Source organism: Copidosoma floridanum, unplaced genomic scaffold (assembly GCF_036245765.1).
Source record: "Copidosoma floridanum isolate Cflo_tuat_1 unplaced genomic scaffold, Cflo_Japanese_pri ptg000030l, whole genome shotgun sequence".
Taxonomy (NCBI): Eukaryota; Metazoa; Arthropoda; class Insecta; order Hymenoptera; family Encyrtidae; genus Copidosoma; species Copidosoma floridanum.
Genome location: NW_028321907.1, coordinates 14,741,221 through 14,760,950, shown reverse-complemented (window position 1 = coordinate 14,760,950; position 19,730 = coordinate 14,741,221). Strand labels below are relative to the sequence as shown.

Genomic DNA, 19,730 nt, shown 5'->3' with positions numbered 1-19,730 from the left:
GTGTACTCGCCTACGATTATACTGTGACCACAGATGCGAACCTTGACTGTCGATATTTAATGGCAAAAGCGCAGGAATAACAATTTTATTCATAAAGAAAACGAATTTATTTTGTATATTTTCAGTCGATCAATGACTGATTTTGGATCACTCTCAATCTCATTGTATTTTTTGTTTTATTATTATTATGTCTTTAATCAATCATTGATGCAAGTTAATGACTAATAATGTAAGTAATTCGAGTCCATTTAAATTATCTTCACCAAGATGATTTACAGATCACTGGTCATACAGATAAGGCTTGGCGTCGGCGATCAAATAATATACTGTTACGATATCTTATTTGACTTTTTCAGGTATTGTATCTTTCATTCTATATTTTTGGTGCCTCTCTTTATAAATAATATGTTTTAACAAAAGTTAAATGTGACTTCGTTTTTTATAAAGCTCAAGATACCAGATCAACTTCCGTTAGTTATTTCCCTATTTAAAAGTGATGAACACTCGGACACTAAAAATCGATTTTTTTTACGCCAGAATAGATAAAAACGGATAAAAATGTATCATTGGTTTTGCTGTAAATTTTATGTAAGAGGAAAAATATTTTTAAAATGTCGAAAAAAGACCATTTTAACGAGTTACATTCTAGATACATTACACGGTATGAAATATAATTAGAAACTTATATAAACCCACACAAATACTTCGTTAACTTGATTTTTGCAAACGATCATCGAAACATCCGTGGATTACTTATATAATCCCTGCGTGTCACATAGTGATACGATAACAAACAAAAAATTTCGGGAAAGTACAGCAATAACGAATTCCTCGAGCCCAATTATGGAGATTAAAAATCAATCGAATCAAGGAACGAATATCATTGCGATTTTAGTGATAAGACAAAAATGTAATGTGCGTGCATACACATTGGCTGCAGAACAAACAAAAGAGACAGAAGCTAAAGTGACGTAGGTGCACGTGCGAGTGCGTACATACTATCAACTGACCCCTTGGAGTCCCCACCAAGAATCGAGTAGCGAGTACGAGGGCACGTGGTGGCCCCCAGCTAAAACGAGAGTGTGGAGACTTGAACACTGTACGTGAGGAACCTACTAGCATACCTGCTCGCATAACAGAGAGAACGAGATCGAGTGAGATAAGGAAAAAGAAAGAGGGGGAGAAATATCGTGGAAATATATGTACAGTAAGCACAGGCAGCTGAGATAGACACCTATGACATACCTATTAAAAAACAGAGTCTGGGGGCATGCTATATGTATATTTTATGGGATCAGTGGGAATGGCTCAGCTTGGCTAGTGCAGCGTGTGCCAAGCGAGTGGGTCCCCGAATAGAGTATACAGTCGGACTACTCCTTTTAGAAGAAACCCCACGAGTGGCTGCCACCGCCAACTCACCTCGGGCTCCACTCTACTCGCTGTCCCGTGTATATGTGTGTATACATATAATACATTGAAAAACGCGAGGAGAGGCTCATTCGGCACTAAAAGACCGTCAGCGGCGCACATCGTTCGCGGAGTGCCGTCACTCGTCGATCGATTTTCTTTCTCTCATCGAATGTAGAGTAACTAGTTTTCTAAACCCTTTTTTTTAATTTTTTATTTCTTTGATTTCAATCGTTGCCACCTGAATAACAATTCATACAGACCTGGTATCATAGTCGGTGCATCGATCGAATAAGTTGACTATTTTTTCGGAAAATCTGTATTTTTTATAAATTACAAAAAAAAGTGTAAAAGTGTATTTCAAGCCTGGTTGGCGAAGGACATGCCAAAAAAGTTTGACATAAATTTGGAAAAATTGTGAACGGATTGCCTCCTTAACTGTCCACCCAGCTACACTTGTGACACTTGGTGAGTAGTCAAAAGTTGCGTTTTTTAAAGAAGTTCGGATGAGTGTTACTTACTTGTAATGAGGTAATCCCAGGATGTAAGAGAAAAAGGGGAGATGTAGTTATGAAAGAGAAGCAATGATAAAAGTGAAACTGAAAATCGCTCGCGCACACGGCGCGGAATATGCAATAGCGCACCGTCGAGCATCAGTGTGCTGCTAAAGAGGTGGTGTATTCTCTCTCAACAGATGCTCTTATTAAATTATAGATAATTATAGCAGTCTTCTACCATTATTATTATTGTTCGTACGTGGGTGTGTGATACGAAGAGCACGAGAAAAAACTGAGATGCAAGTAGGTTTTCCTTGGTTTTTCTCTGCTTGATTGCTTCCGTGTCGTGATTGTTATTAGCTGTGTTAAAAAAAAATTTTTTTCAATACGTATATTAAGTAGTTTTACAAGAACCAAGTTGAACATGAAAATAAATAACAGAGTGGAAAAAACGCTCGTTTCAAGTGTGCGCCGATCTTAGGCACCGATTGAATTTTACTGAGAGCAGAACCTTGAGGGTCCTTTTTTTCTGATGCTACTATGAATAATGGGGAATGTGTTCGAATTTTTTTGCTTCCGTCTTACTTATGTTTAATTTTATGAGTGATTCATGAAATAATTAGTTTTTTTTTAAATAAGACGATACGTCACATTGACACTATTACGTAAATGTTCAATACACATGTTAGTCTCGATAAAATTATGGGTCTTCGGGTAAATGGTACTGATTTATATAATGACTCCTACATATTTAGCGGTGTATTGTTCAAAAAATGCATCTCAGGGCGCAAAAGTGTATTATTCTGATATTCTAAAACATACCAGCAATAAACTACGAACATTTTTTTTCGTCAGAGTTGCAACCGTGCCACGATTTCTTGTAAAGCCACCATTGACGGCTAACAGATAAGAAAAGAGGAAAATCCAACCGCAAGTCAACGACATCAGTGAGAAGCGTCGTAGCACATTCGTAACCTTCTATCTCTAATCACACGAGAGAGCTACTCTTCGCTCGATCGAAATCTATGAATCACTTCAAGACCGTTATGTTGGTATGGGCATAAACGCGCTTATGTTGTGATGCACACACGTTTTATTGCTCAACAGTCTTGAGCACTATTGAATGGAGATCGGGATTCTTGCATGCCGTAACGGTTCGTTTGTTTACTATCGATCTTACGTCGCCACTTCGTTACTTCTTTTTTTTATAGTAATTGGCAATGGTTATCCCCATTTGTTACCCAACAAATCAGCAAGACCTTCGCACAAATGATCATTACCATGTCAAGTGTATTACTAGTCATTTGAATTATAAATAAAGTAAAATAATCACCCGTGGCGAAATTCAAATGAGTCGGCAGTGTGGATCTTTAGAGAAAACAAATTTAAATATGTTGGAAATAAAAAGTAGCGTGATACTTAAGCACAAGACGCACTGTCTACGCTGTCCTCACAATTTTCCTACATAACAGAGAGGGAGAGAAAAATCAAGATGCGCGATCAAGTCGGATTCCGCGAGTTCGATGATTTTCACTTCCATAAGCGCTGATGGTGATTGCTCCATCTTCGGGTCGAGACTGCCTGTCTGTGCGGACCGGTATCTTTCGCTTGCGCCACAGGCATCGTGGCGAATAGGCCGGTGAGCCACCATCCGATCTGGGTTATTCCGTGATGCTCGATTTTCCATCTTCTCTTTCTCGGGGGGTTTACTGTACTACTGGCACGTGTGCTGTGTTTTGTTTTTTTTTTTTTTTTTTTTTTTTGTTTTTTTTTTGTTTTTTTCTTATGTTTGTTTTTATTTTGTGTGGTAATTACGAAATAGACATGTGCGTTACGTTGCATGGGAAAAAATTCGAAAAAGATAAAATGAACGATTGGGAATAGTTTTATCATGTTTACATCATCTATTATTCAAGTAACGGTGAAAAATGCAATCAAAAGTTGAGTAATTTTTTCAAGAGTGTTACAGGAATAAATTATCTGGAAGTCGGGATAGTGATTTAAACTGTCATACTCGGATGCGCGATAAAAACTGCTCTAAACAAAAAGTAAAAAAAAAAATTCAATGTTTACTTTTCTGGATTTTATCATTCCTGAAACACCTGAGCACACAACATAATTTATATTCAAACAGGATATGATCGAGACTCGATAAGATTTGTCAATAAAAATAAAAAGTTTAAATAGACGGAACAGAGCGCTAAAAAGTACGTCTTGATATTTTCAGAAAGCCAGATGTTGATAGGATTTCCCTACAATTGAACAAAGTCACGCGATAGCAGGGGAGAAAGGGAGAAAGATTCAAGAAGCAAGTTATCTCTACAGAGTACGTAAACATTATCCGTTCGAGTCACGCGATACGGAGTCTTTTCACGAGATTGTCGCAATAACTCCCCGGGATTTAATAAATATATGCTCGACTTTCTTTCACTGTCAGCTTCAGCTAAGTCATCTTCATTGATTTTTGTCATCCATGGCGTCTGCTATGAAAAATATATGGGCCAGCAGTCACAGAGCTTAAGACAAAGAAGAGTTTCTCCTACTTATACAGTAACATAATCCGCAGTAAATGTCACTTTGCACTTCGGCCATTTTAATCTTCGTCTGCATAAGGTAGCTGTACTTAAGTTTGCACGTGCGTCTTGTATACGCTTACACGTTCAAGATGCACTCATTACACTCGAGAAAGCCTGACGAAACAATAGCACGAGCACCTGAAAATACCGAAAGTAATCGTATATATCGCCCAGATGCTAATTTTATGATCATTGCTCTGTTGTCTCCCTAACGAGAGACGATATTTATTGTTTCTACGAAATACGTATGCACCATTCGATTCACAGCTCCTTTTGCGTATGCAAATTTCAAGCAACGTGGGCGAGCGATATTTACAATGTTAAGTTTCACTTCAAGGAGATCAAAAAAGTGGAGCACGTGGGGAGCAGATGCTAGTAAAGGATGAGGTAAAGGATGACACTAATCCGGCCATCGTTCGTCTTGAGTGGGTTTTTTTTTCCTTTGCCACCACAAGATGTCTACCTACGAAATTTTTTACTCGTTACGAAACATCAGAAAACTCCTCACCGTTTCTTACTTTATGTTCTCTTAATGCACTATTCCAAAAGGAATAGTTACGCATATTTTTCCAGTATGTAAAAGTGAAACGGATTGGATGTTAATTTCAATGCTTTTTTGTACACATTCAAGAGGGATAGAAAATGTCGAACAGCGAGAGAGGAAGACATATTTATGTGTTAATGTATGTATGATTTATAGCCACGGGATGAGATCATATCAAGTCTAAAGTACTTTACAATTTATGTTTAAACAAATAAGATCAAACAATAAAAAATTATCGATCCTTAGTGTGGATAAATAATTATTAATAAGTATTGCGGCAAAATGTTATCGATATTTGTTTGAACATAAACATCTTAACATCACTTATTTAACGTGGATTGGTAAAAGCTATTGTATGTAATATAATATTATAAGAGAACTAGTAATTAGTAACGTAATTGTCGCATGTGCAATATATATTTTGAAATCAAATTTTTTCATTCGGATAACAAAAGTGAGTAGTAAGAAGGTATAACTGCACGTGAATAACACCCTATGCTGAAAGAAATAGAGGGGGAGAGAGAGAGAAAGGAGTTTGTACAACGTAGAGTGCAAAAGAGAAACCGCGAAATATTCCAGTGGACGAGTACCTCTTGTTGATGAGACCTCTTTGCGGCCATTGCGCGCGAAAGCTTACGTAACACCCTCGGCGCTGTGCCTACTCGTGAAAAGCACGCATATATTATGTATGTTTTATTAACAACCCGAGCACATGTACACGCGCCGTGGAAGGCCGGCCAAGGATTATAGAACACCTGGCACTCTCTCTCTCTCTCTCTCTCTCTCTCTCATATGCGAAGGCCTTTGTTTATAAGAATTTCAATGATTACCAGGGAGAAAGAAGATGACAGATGAAAACGTGCGTGTCATGTAGCGTATTGTAATATGTCACGAATAAATCTTTAAAGAAGATGCACGAGCTCCTCTCTCCGAGAGGTGACTTCAAAGACTGTGCACCTGCGAAAAATCTACTATCTTTCGGGATCAGTGAAAACCCGATCGGGTCAGCGTTGTATACAATGTATTTTTTCGATCAAGGTGACGCGCCATGGGGTCCGATAGTGCGAGAATACCGATTTAAAATATACACATTCACGCTAATCGACGTCGTTGAGGAATCTTCGTTCGAATAGTTCCTAATTTATTGAGATATTCGTCAATCAAAATTATCGGTTAGCTTAGCGAGGTATTGGCAATCGAGGACGGGACTGATCAGCGTGGAGGTTCGGCAATGATTAAAAAAATTCGTTTGAATCTATCTTGATTGAAATACTTATTTATTTTATTTTTATGATTGTACTTAATGGAGGAAATATGTCACGCTGTATTCTGATCATATCACTTTATCACCCAGAAATTCATCATCAGCTCGCTACATGAGGAATTTATTACTTTTGAGATTATACTCGATGGCCAATCTACCGACGTAAAACGTAGGGTAAATCGCTTATACCGATATCAAAAGTATACAGTTAAATTATATTCAACTTAATAATAAATTCAGAAGAGCTTCATTTTTTAAATCGCTAAGTTATTACATTTTTCCGTTGCTATATTAGGCAGGTATATCAAGATGAAAAGTAAGTGTGAAATTATTCACTAAGAAACCAGAAGTGACAAAAGACAAATCGAAATACAAGTTTCATTCATTTTTTTCTATCCGATTATACGAAGAATTCATTACTATGTATGAATTGAGGATGGTTACTCAAACACATTGTGGAACTTCCTCGTTTTATTAAATATATGGATGGATTAAATAAAATAATAATTCTGTACGCAAGAACGTGAAACAAGATCTTCGCGGGAAAGCTTTTGTGTGCTAATCGACTGCGATTTCCTTAATCATACAAAGAGTTACTTCATTTTTTTTTTCTATTGTACTTCGAGTACCAGCGATGTCCTTTGTTCTTATCAGAAGTGATTGATGACTTATCTGTAAGTAGGATAGAATTATTATTGTAGAATGTCTATATTAAATTTTCATTTCGCAAGTAAATCATGCAAACAAGGCTGTTTTTCTTTTTAATTAAAACTCGTGGCACTTGACACAATAAGCACAACCAGTGGATTTGGGTCATTAGCACTCCTGTTATTCATGTTTTGTTTGATGTTTAATTCTTTCAACTCTGAAAGCCATAAAAGTAATAAATCTACGTATTAAATTGATCGCTAACAGCTGCAATGATCGCTCAAACAACCAGATCTCAAACAAATGCTAGCCAGCGTTTTCATTTCCAAATTCGGTAGTGTCGGAGAGCCAAGGGGCTACATAGTTCGAGAAGTTTCCACTACGTCTTCCTTACGAGGGGTTGGTGGCACCAGTTAGGCGGAAAGACTAGCATCGGGAACTCTACACTGCTATGGTCGTTCGCTTACAAGGCTAGCGCATGCGCTCGCACCGCCCTTAATAACAGTATACGTTGCACGTGAGATAATTTAAAGGATAATTTTAATACAAAAAGTGAAGTAATACATGCTCGGGAAAATAACTTAGGCAAACCGGAAATCTGGTCCAAAAGAAATGACAAAGAGGCCATTCAGTTTATGGTGGATGTATAGGTAGAGAAAGTGAGAGAGAGGAAATAGAGCCCGGAAAATCAACAGCCACAGACGGCTCACCCCAGGTCAAAACAAGAGAGTTTGGCAGGCCGAAGGTAAAGAGGGGGGGGCCGAACGAGCGGAGAGAGAGAACGAATGTCGTATAGGGGTTGTGGAGATTCATGAATACGGCGGGCAGTGAAGAAAAGTATATTCAGCCGAGGAAAAAGTCGTAGACTATTTTAGAAGAGCATTTGGAGAAAATAGTACGAGCCGGCATAGGTAGGTAAATATTGAGTTTACGGATACTCAAGAAAATAGTGGATCTTAAATGAGTATTAATGGGGTGAGAAAAGTCTGAGTGAGTCAAGTATTTTTGGTGAAAAGTTTAAGTGATTAAGTAATGCCTCTATGAGCTCTATGAAGACGGAAGTCTAGTGTGGCAGGAGAGCCACGAGGCTAGTTGACTGGAGGATGCCTTAGCGACTGCATACATATACTTTTTGCTCCTGGCTGTGACACGTGAATTTTCTTTTTACTGAAAAGTTGTGCTTTTTTCGTAAAATATTGCGCTAATTTCACCGTATAATAATTCTGAAAGCTTCACTTCGATTTCTGGCAATACTATTGTGAGTAATATTCTTATTTTATTGTAAAAGTTGGAAAAACATTTTCAGTGTTCTCCTAAATGGAACCAATCCATTTCCTCCATTATTTCTTACGGCATCGCTATTCCAGCCTCTTAAAGTATTTGATTTTTTTTTTTTTTCGTACTGTTGGTAGACAATCTTAAAGGCACTTGTGCATAATGTATGACCGTCATCAATGTATTAATCTTTACTAATAGTATTGTTTAAAAAATATTGCCTAATTGAGGTCATTAGATCATTGATTATCGCTTTTCTAAAAATATATGCTGACTTAACTAGTAGGTAAAATTACATGTACACGTGACGCTGAAAAGATTAAGTACAGTCAACCAAGAATAAAAAAGGACACGTATAACCTAAATATAGTATAAGCGTACATTCACTCGAGGAGGGTTAATGGCGCCACTAGCTCTCGTACACGAGGTCTCGATCGATACTGAAGGTACGACTACAATATTATTGCGGTTCCGTTCAATTAGTTATGTACTGAGCTGCATCGTAGCGTCTGAAGTAATTCGGACTAATTTAATAAATTAAATAGTAATAATGAATTATTTTCAGTGGCATCATTATTATTACTAATAATTCACACCACTGGTTGTGGTTTAAAGAGCTTAACATACATATTGTCGAATTCATTTATAGGAGATACCCTGGAGAAACCCCTTGTACTTAAATGCACACCAGGCGCAAAGTCTATTTTTCCTACTGAGGGTGCAGTAAAGATGAAGACGAGAAAAAGTATACTTTTCAAATAAGTTATTAAGTACGAAAAGATTAATATTACTCTAACTTGAAACATCCAGCTGGAAATCATTTGTCCCAATTAAAATTCGTAACATTTTATACAAAACGTAAAATATAAATTCTGAACGAACTATTAAATTATCATGAGTTTTTTCTTTTTTTTAACTTTATGGCTAGTTAAGGGGGCTCATCACTAGGGTCTCTCACAAGAGAATTAATGATAGGGGCCATATTGGTTTAAAGTGGAAACGCGGTCACATTGGCCAATCTCCTTTCGAGGGTTCCATTCATACAACGTTTTTCAAACAAAATTTTTGTTTTTAAATACTTGTTTACTAAGTTTGACGTGTCCATATGTTGAAACAAGTATTATCTAAGAGTGCATGTTTAGTTAATCTTAAAACTGCTTTTCGATTTGGAAGTACATTACTAAGTATACTAGAAAACACATCAGAGAAATCGAACAAAATTATCAGGGTATTGTGAGTCAGCTCGTTACCATCATTTACGATACTACTTAATTTGTGATCATTAGTATATTATTATCGTTTTTATTATTATGAATATGTATTGTTGAAAATCACTTTTTCCAGTTAATATACTACATTTTCACATTTTTCAACGAAAAAACTTACATCCTCAATTGTCAGGTTGATAAACTATCTGAACTAGGAGCCATATATTTCTGCCCGCATATTACTACATCTATTTTCTTTCGAAGCTTTTAAAAAAAATTTTACAATTTTATGGTTTGTAGTATTAATTATAAAAGCATTATAAATTATACGTTAACGATTGTAAGATTTAGTTTAGTTCTTGAATAACTATGAGATGGAGGAAGATAATGAATGAGCAATGTAAGAAACAAATAAAGATCGAGAAATTCGAAATACTTTTCCATAATCTGATGGTACTACAAAAAAAATCAAAATAATTAATCGATATGTAACTTACACTGTTAAGATGAATTCAAAAAATTAAGTATAATTTTTACTGTTATATGAGGATAAATTATGAAGTTTTAACAGCCTTCACGTTATGATGAAATATTACAGTATGAAATATTGATAGAACGTTTGTAACAAAAAGTTAAAGACCAACATATATTCATTTTTAAATTCTGTGTCGCAGAAAGACGCTGCCAATTTTGACAAATTCAAAACAATTTTCGAATAATTTGTTAACCTAGTTGTTTCGATTCACGTGTATTTTATCGTAAAAATTTTTCGAACTAACCTGATAGAATCTTTTATTATATACATAGAAAACTTACGTTAGATACATTAATATCTTAGGTTTAATTATCAATATTTTGTTGTGTTCCATAAATATAAGACGTTTATGTCAAACTTTTAAGACATTATTTTCTATCACTGTACATAGTATTCAGTTACAAATATGAGGATGTATACAAAAAAATAGCTTTAAACCATTTAAAGTTTTCTATTGTGTTTACCCTTTGATGTACTACTAATCATTTAAAGTGGCAAAGAGTTAAGTATATTCATTACGTTTATTCAGGCTCTACAGCTTATATTGACAGCACTTAACGCATATTACTGAGACTGAATATAGAGACTAATATTTATCGACATGTTTACCTACCCGCTTATCATAATTATTATTTTAAATGAACCATAAAGAATCACTACAGAACACTATGATTTTCTTCTCTTATTATTTGTAACCACTGCCCTTCTAAGAAAAATGCACTTAAAATTTTAAAAATGTTAACCCACTTACATTAGGTATATTACGTAGTTAATCACTAGTTAATAGGATATTAGCTTTACTCTTAGCGGTCAAAAATGTTAATAGATTATGAGTAAAACTTTTTTCTGCCTTGCGTACTTTTATTGAATGTTTGCTGCGCCATTGGTAGAAAAAGCAGTGTTCAACACTGCTGCGTGTCCAACCAGGAAAGTAAAAGAGGCCCTTGGGTGCTGCTTCGGAACTTCTTTGAGACTATGACTTATCGTGATGAAGATCTTAAGCCATTAAATTATGGTTCTTAAAACAATACTATCCAATAAGTTAAAGCCTAGGGGAGTGAGAAATTTTTGAGGTAGTCAGCATTTATATCAGTGTGTATACGAATAGTCATAAAAGCACACAGCCGGTGCTACTTAGACCACTCTTACGTTAGGTTTGAAATATGTTTCACAGTTACATAGTTGGTAAACAGATGGTAATATTATTTTCTCTTGTTAAAATACAAGGTGGTTATCTAAAGTACTAGACCAAAAATTCGACCTTTAATTGAATGTAACTAAATTAGAAAATAAATTTTTTACATTAAATGTTTTATTGAAAATTTATTAATTTTAACTAGGACTAATCTCAGTCTGATGTACAATACTTCATTTTACTTTTATTCTCATAAATATTTTGCTGATTGAAATTATCCTATAAAATATTTATTTCTGACAATCTTAATGGATTTTACGTATCTGCCTGAAACTATTAAAATCCAATTAAAATATTTTAAACTTTTTTTCTTAACTTCAAATGATTCATCTACTTTCTACAACTAATATTTTCAAATAGATAACTTCATTTCGTTACTATTTTTTGTACGACAGTAAACTAAAATTTATATTTCAGGTTACTACAATGACCAAGAAAAAAGATGTGGAAGCTCCTGGAGAGCAGATGAGTGACTTTAGCAGCACGTAAGTATATTTTGAAATTTTTAGTGTCGTATTAAATATTGTACGATTTTTTTTCGTTCCTCTACCGAAGTGCAACTTTTTCCCTTGATTTCGAGAATGGAAGTGCTACATAACCTCCTTAGTAAAAATCGTATTCACTATTTAATAGGAGAGTATTTTGGCAGTCTTTGCTTGGTAATTGCCTCCCTAGCCGAAGGCGAATATTCCTACAAGCAGTAAATGCGATGTTTTACTTGGAAGGAATGTGGTACTTTACTCTTTAAGAAAAAGTAGTTTCGGTAAAGGTACGGAAAAAAAATATTCCTTGCATTTGGAGCAGTATTTCATGTTACTTAAGAGGAATTTATTTTATGAAGTAAATGTAAGAACCTGAATTGGTTCTCTTAATTGCATCTCACTTAAATAACAAACCCAGTAAAATGATTTTTTAACGCAATATTTATTGATACGAAGATCAGAGACCGTATCAGACAGTAAATAAAAGAGAGATAATAAAAATTTGCAAAAAGTCTGCGTATGTTACCGTAAGTGATTATTTGTTCTATAGCGTTGCAATTAAAAAAAAACAGAGAATAATATACGCATCAAAAATCGTTGCTTACAAGTTTTCTCGAATCATGACGGAAATAAATTACATTTATTATTAAAAAAATATTCATCACACAGATTTTTTGCTGTCATATAAAGCGATACATTTTTGAGTGGTAGATATTAATAGTCTTTGTATCATGGGCTCAAAATGAAAAAATCTCGTTCAAAAGTCGGGATTTGTATGTTTATGCTCAAGGTGCAAATGACGTTTTTCTTTCTGGGAGTGCAAAGTCGTACTTTGTGACCGTGGGTACACTTTGCACCCGCTAATCACCCTCTGCCCATTATTAAAGGGCGCAAAGTGAAGTCCTAGACTTTTGCACCCATTAAAAAATTTTTTTTTCATTTAATCGATGACGTTGTCATTCAACATTATTAAAAAATAAATTTTTATTTATCTGTTCATACAACCAGTGGTTTTTGGAAACATTTTAGAGATAGATTATTTTTATACTTGATAAATTGCTGTAATTCAACATTTATACTTCAATAAGAAATACTCGATTACTTAAACAACTGTTCTTGTTTCTATTTTGTTTTTTTCCTTTTTTTTTTACAGAACGAAAATTGCTCCAACGATTGAAAAGTACCTTGAAAAGGATGAACTTTACAACCCATTTGATCACAGGGATAAGAAGCATGCGACTTCGTAAGTATTTTCTTCTTGTGATTTAGGAATTTATAACAATCATTTAAACAACGACAGTAAATTTTTTTGTAAATAACGTTGTTTCATCGTGATTTGTTTCTGTCGATGATGTATAATGAATTAAAATTTTATCAACAGTCAAGATAAGATAACAAAGCGTGGTTCACGAGTTTAAAAATAATGATTTACTTGTGAGCTTTAAGCCTTCATTGTGATAATCATTATTGAATTGTCGGTGAATGCTACTGTAGCTTTCACTTTTTCATGGGTCAATAAATAGTTCTCTCTTGGAATTAATGTAGTTAACTGGGAAATTCTTTCTTTCCACACATCTCAAATACGCGAATGCCCGTATTTCCTATCTGTCTTGTGCGAACTGCCGATTTACAAACATGCATATGTATGTACATATATTTTCACGTGATCACAAATCAGAAAGGTAGAAGACCTTCAAAATTGCGCTTGTATATGTAAAATCCTTTCTCGTATGGTAAAATTATACGTAAGACGTGCGAAGGATACCTCGCGTTTTTTTGGGAAAACTCGTAAATATTTAGCTCAAACAGCTCAAGACTAATTGAAATAGCTCTCGGTTTAGAATAGAAGAAAAATATTGCACACGTACGTATATGATGGCTGTATTGCTTTGACTCACGTATCTCTTCGTAAAAATAATAAATGTAATATTGTGCGGATGTACGATCTTAATGCTCAATTATCCGGCGTCCGTGACCTTATTAATTATACTCGTTACCTCGTTTTGCAGTTTACGCGTGTTTCCGTTTGATCATTGATAAAAGAGAAAAAAAAGAGGAACACAGTGTAACTTGAAATGTAAGGAGTTGATAGAAATGCCTTGAAAATGTACAACGTGTTTATCTGCAGTGAGAGGAGATAGAAATACTGGTACTTTTAATATTTTTTTCAATACTTTTTTGCAAAATTTAATTTTAATAAAACTGGAGATAATTTTTAATAAAAAAAAAATAGATACTAGATGTTATATTAAAATACTTCAGTATTAATAAATCAATAGATATTATTTTATTTGCAATTATTAGTGTAATTATAATTGCAAGTGCAGTAAGTTTATTAGCATTTTCATCAAAGTCTTTATATACAATTCATGATAAATACCATAAATCCGACAACTATGTGACTGGCGTGTTAAAAATTCACGTATCAGGTACACGAAAGCTAATGGAATTCTCTTACGGTTCCACAATGGACTCCCAAAACCTATTTGTGAAATTGTCTCATGCCTCTCAAGGCCTTCCGCACGAGCATTCACCAAAAAGCTGCAATTAACTTTTTTCCCTCCCATAAAAACAAAAAAAGAAAGCAACTTTCGTCACCCAGTCTTTTGTGCAATTTTTTTGTATCTCTTGTCGAAAAATATAAACAGGTCAAGCATTCGTCGAATGCTAGAACCTTTCACCTGTGCCTGTAAAGTCCTGCATCGAGATCAAGGTTGTATCCCCTTCAAAAACTCGACTATTTGTAAATGCCTTGTATGTGTGCTTGTTTGGACTGATTTATCTTACCAGATAACATGCCTACGATCAATTTTTTATGCTCAATAAAATGCCCATTTGAGAAATTTTGAGTATATAACTGGTTTTTTTAGGAAGTCTTTTAACAGGAAAGAATGGTTTATTTTCATTCAGTGAGATTTGTTTACAGAACCTAACAAGATTAAATTTGATGCCACGTGCCATTTTTTATTGTATAAATAGTATCAATCTACAAATATTGTATTGCAAATTCTAATTTTGTAAAAAAAAAGAAGTCATTGACATTGTATCGAAACAAAGTGCGAGATAATACTGAAATACTAATCAGATATCAGTTTCTATACAAAAGGGCCAAGTTGATTATTTTCGTACAAAAAAATTTGCTCTCTCACAATCAATTAATACGTCAAATTTTTGAAAGCTTTATTTCATTATCAGTGCGGAGGAGTGAAGCAAAAAATTAAATTTTATCCATCCACATGGCTTTTATCACTGAACAACAAAAGACCTGCACAAAATTTATTGAACAATCAGATATTGGCGTTTTATTGTATGTGTATGTGCGTTTTAATATGCGTTCCTGAAAGATTGTTTTTTTTTTTTTATTCAAGTCTCTTATATTATAATGTAATGTTTGCTAAATTAAATTAAAATTGAGTCCTCTTTAAAAACAGCAGTTGCATAAGTTTTAATAGTAACAAAAATCGCACTTTCTAAAATCAAAATCAAGCTAACACTGCATTGTCGAAGAACTCACCTGACAACATGTATAAGACATTTGACAACAGATGTGCGTATCAGCAAAAAAAAAATTTTTTTTTCGTTGCAGTGATACTGGTTCAGCTACGCATTTAATCAAGTCGTCATTGGGTACGGGTATTTTGGCCATGCCATTTGCCATACGAAACGGTGGTCTGCTAGTCGGCGGTATCGGTACGGTACTGATTGGCATCCTGTGCTCTCATTGTGTGCACATCCTCGTCAAGTCGTCGCATGTCCTCTGTCGTAAGACGAAAACGCCATCGATGAGTTATGCCGATACTGCCGCTGCTGCTTTCGAGTGTGGACCCAAACCGCTCAGAGAATACGGCAATTTTGCCAGAAACTTTGTTAATTGGGCGTTATGCGCAACTTACGTGGGTGGTTCGTGTGTTTACGTTGTGTTCATAGCTAAGGGCATCAAGAAGGTAAGTGTAATTCTCATAATAAATAAGAGAAGTTGTCGTGTAACTTTTTTTTATTAAAAAAAAAAAAAAAAAAAAAAAATGATTTGAAATAACGTACATCTGACATTTTGAAAGAACGAATAAAAGAACTCTTATATGGGTCACAAAACAATTTGTTTCAAACCAAATCGTACTACCACTTTGACTATATCATCCAAGTTGACATTGTTTGATTATTCTCCAAATAAAAGTCGATAATCATAAAATTCTCTAAATAATAGAAAACTTAATCACTTTTCCTTTGAATTACAGTTGGGCGATTACTACAGTGAAGTTAACATCGACGAAAGGATGTACATGCTCTGCTTGATTCCAGCATTGATTCTTCTTGGGCAGATCCGGAATCTAAAGATCCTTGTGCCTTTCTCGGTCGTGGCCAATATGAGTCTGACCGTTGGTTTCGCGATTACACTGTACTTCATATTCAAAGACCTTCAACCGATTGAAAAATTACATTTATGGTCAAGCTGGCATCAGTTTCCAAAATTCTTTGCAACCGTCATTTTTGCTATTGAAGGAATAGGCACTGTGAGTATTTTTGTCTTGCAACAATTAGTCAAATAATATTATAAATCCATTGCTTCATTGTCGTTATCTGTATTTCCGTAGATTATGCCTATTGAAAATAGTATGGCCAATCCAGGTCACTTTATCGGCTGTCCCAGCGTACTCAGTGTTTCAATGACAGTCGTTATAGGACTCTACACTATGATGGGAGTGTTCGGATACATGAGTTATGGAGAAGAAGCTCAAGGCAGTATTACCTTAAGCCTTCCGATAGAAAATCCGTAAGTATCTCGTTAGTGATAACGTTAGTTTGTTTAACATAGACACAACATAAGGTGAATGTCCCAATTATCGATCATTTTTCTTTATATCTTAATATAAATTTTTTCAAACATGAATGAATTGTCATTGGGGCACAAAAAAATAATGTTTTTGATACAAATCCACCTTGTTATTTATTGAAAATATATCTGAGACCTGTAAAAATAAAAATAAAGTAACCGATGATTGGGACATTTCTTCTGCTTGAGTGAGTGATAGTTGGGACATTCACCTTATTAAAAATTTTCTTTTTTGTATAAGGTAGTAATTATAACACATACAATTATCAAATGATTTTCATTTTTAGCCTTGGTCAAGCAGTAAACATTTTAATCACGCTTGCCATCATTTTAACGTATGGTCTTCAGTTTTTCGTACCTCTGGAGATAATCTGGAATACCATTAAGCACAAGTTCAGCCACAGATGGGAGTTTCTCGGCGCAACAGTCATGAGGATTCTCATGGTCCTTCTTACAGGTACACAGACAAAAATTAATTTTTTTTCTTTACAAATAGCTTCACGCATTATCAAATCATGCAGTTTATGCGTATACTGCTGTCGGATCATAACAACGAATACAACTATTTTTCACTCATATTGCAGTGAGTGTCGCCATGTTAGTACCAGACTTGGAGCCCTTCATCTCACTGGTGGGTTCAGTATTCTTTTCGATTCTTGGAATTTTTATCCCTGCTTTTATTGAAACCGTATCATGCTGGGATGGTCATCTCGGTGCCGGTTATTGGAGAGTCTGGAAAAACACTTTCCTAATAACACTAGCTGCGTGTGCCTTAATCACTGGCTCCTGGATCTCGATCGAAGATATTATTCAACGTTACACTACAACAACAGATATTGGAATATCTGCCAATACGACTGATTCTACGATACTGTTAGCTCATGGTATTACAAATCAAACTTTTCGACAATAGGCGTACTGGTGACGCATCGTATTTTTTCATAAGTGAGAGACATATAACACATGTCTTGTAAATAATGATCTACCTTTAACGTAACTTAATTTTTTTGGATCTTGTGGTTGGATGACGAATAATTATATATGGCCAAATTTTTTTTTTCATTTTGACATATATCGATGAGAAATGAACCGAAGGACAAAAAAAAGAGATTTCGAACTAATTACTACCATTTCTGTATTTATTTGAGCTTGACAATGTCATTGGGTAAACGTTAAATTAATATGTTCGTGCACATTTTTTTAACTGTTATGGATAAACTTTCAAGTTGTAGATGAATTTTTAATTTTGACATGTTTGAGTGAAGTATTTATTAATTGTATTTAATGAAATATACATATGTATATACATATACATATTTTTTAAAGTGTCAAAAAATATATATAGAAATCATTAAAAGGCACAATATAAAAGGGCACAATGAAATGATAACATATTTGGGCTATAAAATTGTACATCTTGGGCAGTATCATAACTGATTTTATTTGTAATTCAAGATCCATCGTTTTGTTTTAATGTTATTTTTTTTTAATTATACATACGAATTTCTTAGTGGATAAATTACGTATACCATGAATTGCAATTGAGTTTAAGATTAGCAAGTATTCGTAGTAGTAAGGACATACAAGCTAATGCGCAGTAAAACTTTCAACCCTTTCGTATACAAATAACATTGATTAAAATTAATTAAATATTTTCACTAAGATTGCATACAACAGTTTTCGCCTGTTCTAAACATTGAAATACACAAATGCAATATTTTCTTGTATATTATGTCAAAAAAAAAAAAATATTTTTAATGCTTTGCGATATCGAAAGGGTTCCATTGTGATCCTTGAAATACTTATAAGGCCGCTGTAAGTATTTTTATTTGGTCTCGAATGTACAACATCTGTTACTCAGTACTAGATGTGTGTAAAACCGTGACATTCACTTTTATCATTTCGTCTGCATTGTCTGAAAACGACTCAGTGCTTTATGTACAGTCGAAAATTGAATCATAGAAAGATTACGTATAAGATAAGGATGAGCCTAAAAAACTGTCTATTATCGTTTTAAAAGTATTTTGTTTGAGCACCTGTTGTTTCTTATTATTTTTATTTATTCAGGCTGTTTACAGATACTAAGTAAGATAAATGTCATACATCTCATTTGTAATTTTTCTCCACAAAATTGATACGTTTTTTATTGTTGCGCTATGATTTATATTTTTAATAGTAGCCAGTTAAAAAGAGATTTTAAAGATCATATTTAAGTATTGCGATGTGCAATAACTTTTTGTTTAAAAGAATTTTTCCAGAATCACATTTGTAAATAGTTTTTTATAATAGTTTCGATTACCATGGGGGTATTCGCTAGATTATGTTGATGCATAATAAATAAAAGTATAAGAAATTTTTGTACAGCTGCGACGAATTGTCAAAGGCCTTGTTATTCGATATTTTATAATGATTAGTGACAATGAGTAGCGTATGCACATGTTGTACAACGGATTCTTCATTTTATTATTATTATTATTATTATTATTATTATTATTATAATTTTTTTTATAATTTTTTTTTTTTTTTTTAATAAAGTAAACATACTTTTGGTTTTTGATACATACGTTTTGTGTATTTTTGTCTACCTAACCATTTATCCAAGTCATACCAAATGTAAATCGTTACTCGCAAAGATTATCGATACATGTAAGGTGTTTTTAAAATTAATGATTTATAATAACGATACGCGATTGGTTAATCTGGCAGCTACTGAAGAATAAATTTCACGTGAACAGATAGCCGTAATTTAATGGCAACCGTCTAAAGCCTAAAGCGTGAATACTTAATGACGTCAACGGAGATCGGAATAATTGATGTTACCTTTTATCTGATTTGGAAAATAAATTTGAAAGCCGATCGATAAGGAGCAATGAACTTTTAAAGACATACAACCCACTTTTCATTTCATACGTTGTCTTGTATTTCCGTAAGCAAACAATGTAACGGAGTCTTTTTGTTTTTATTTCATTAAAAAATGAATATCAAAGCTGTTTCAGGAACTCGTAATCAAAAGGCGTTGGTGAATCAATGAAGCTTATTTGCTATTTTTTTTTGTTTTTTTTTTTATTATTATTTTTTTTTTTTTGACGACCTGTCGAGCTCCAATTTTTTTATCTGTGAGGAATTCAATTTAAATAAATCAGGATACATATATGTATAATTCAAAAATTTTATTACTAATCACATTGAAAGATTGAGTATGACAAAAGCAAAAAAATATTTAAACTTTTCTAAATCATGTATATTCTCTCCCGTCCTAACGTCGAGA

The 19,730-nt window shown here is 34.0% G+C and overlaps 1 protein-coding gene across 3 annotated transcripts; it reads left to right on the top strand.

Annotated features, from left to right (window-relative positions):
• Positions 1 to 1,514: 1,514 nt before the first annotated feature.
• Positions 1,515 to 18,903, top strand: LOC106639631 (proton-coupled amino acid transporter-like protein pathetic). Of its 3 annotated transcripts, none has more exons than XM_014353330.3 (8): positions 1,515 to 1,875; positions 11,567 to 11,634; positions 12,785 to 12,874; positions 15,218 to 15,575; positions 15,867 to 16,142; positions 16,224 to 16,402; positions 16,750 to 16,919; positions 17,047 to 18,903. In XM_014353330.3, exons 2-8 carry the CDS (start codon positions 11,576 to 11,578, stop codon positions 17,373 to 17,375), a joined length of 1,461 nt encoding a protein of 486 aa, XP_014208816.1. In that variant the 5' UTR covers positions 1,515 to 1,875; positions 11,567 to 11,575; the 3' UTR covers positions 17,376 to 18,903. The 3 variants fall into 3 exon arrangements, with proteins under 3 accessions (XP_014208816.1, XP_089452474.1, XP_014208817.1); XM_089596348.1 differs by lacking the exon at positions 1,515 to 1,875 and adding an exon at positions 7,774 to 7,847; XM_014353331.3 differs by lacking the exon at positions 1,515 to 1,875 and adding an exon at positions 7,865 to 8,194.
• Positions 18,904 to 19,730: the final 827 nt, after the last annotated feature.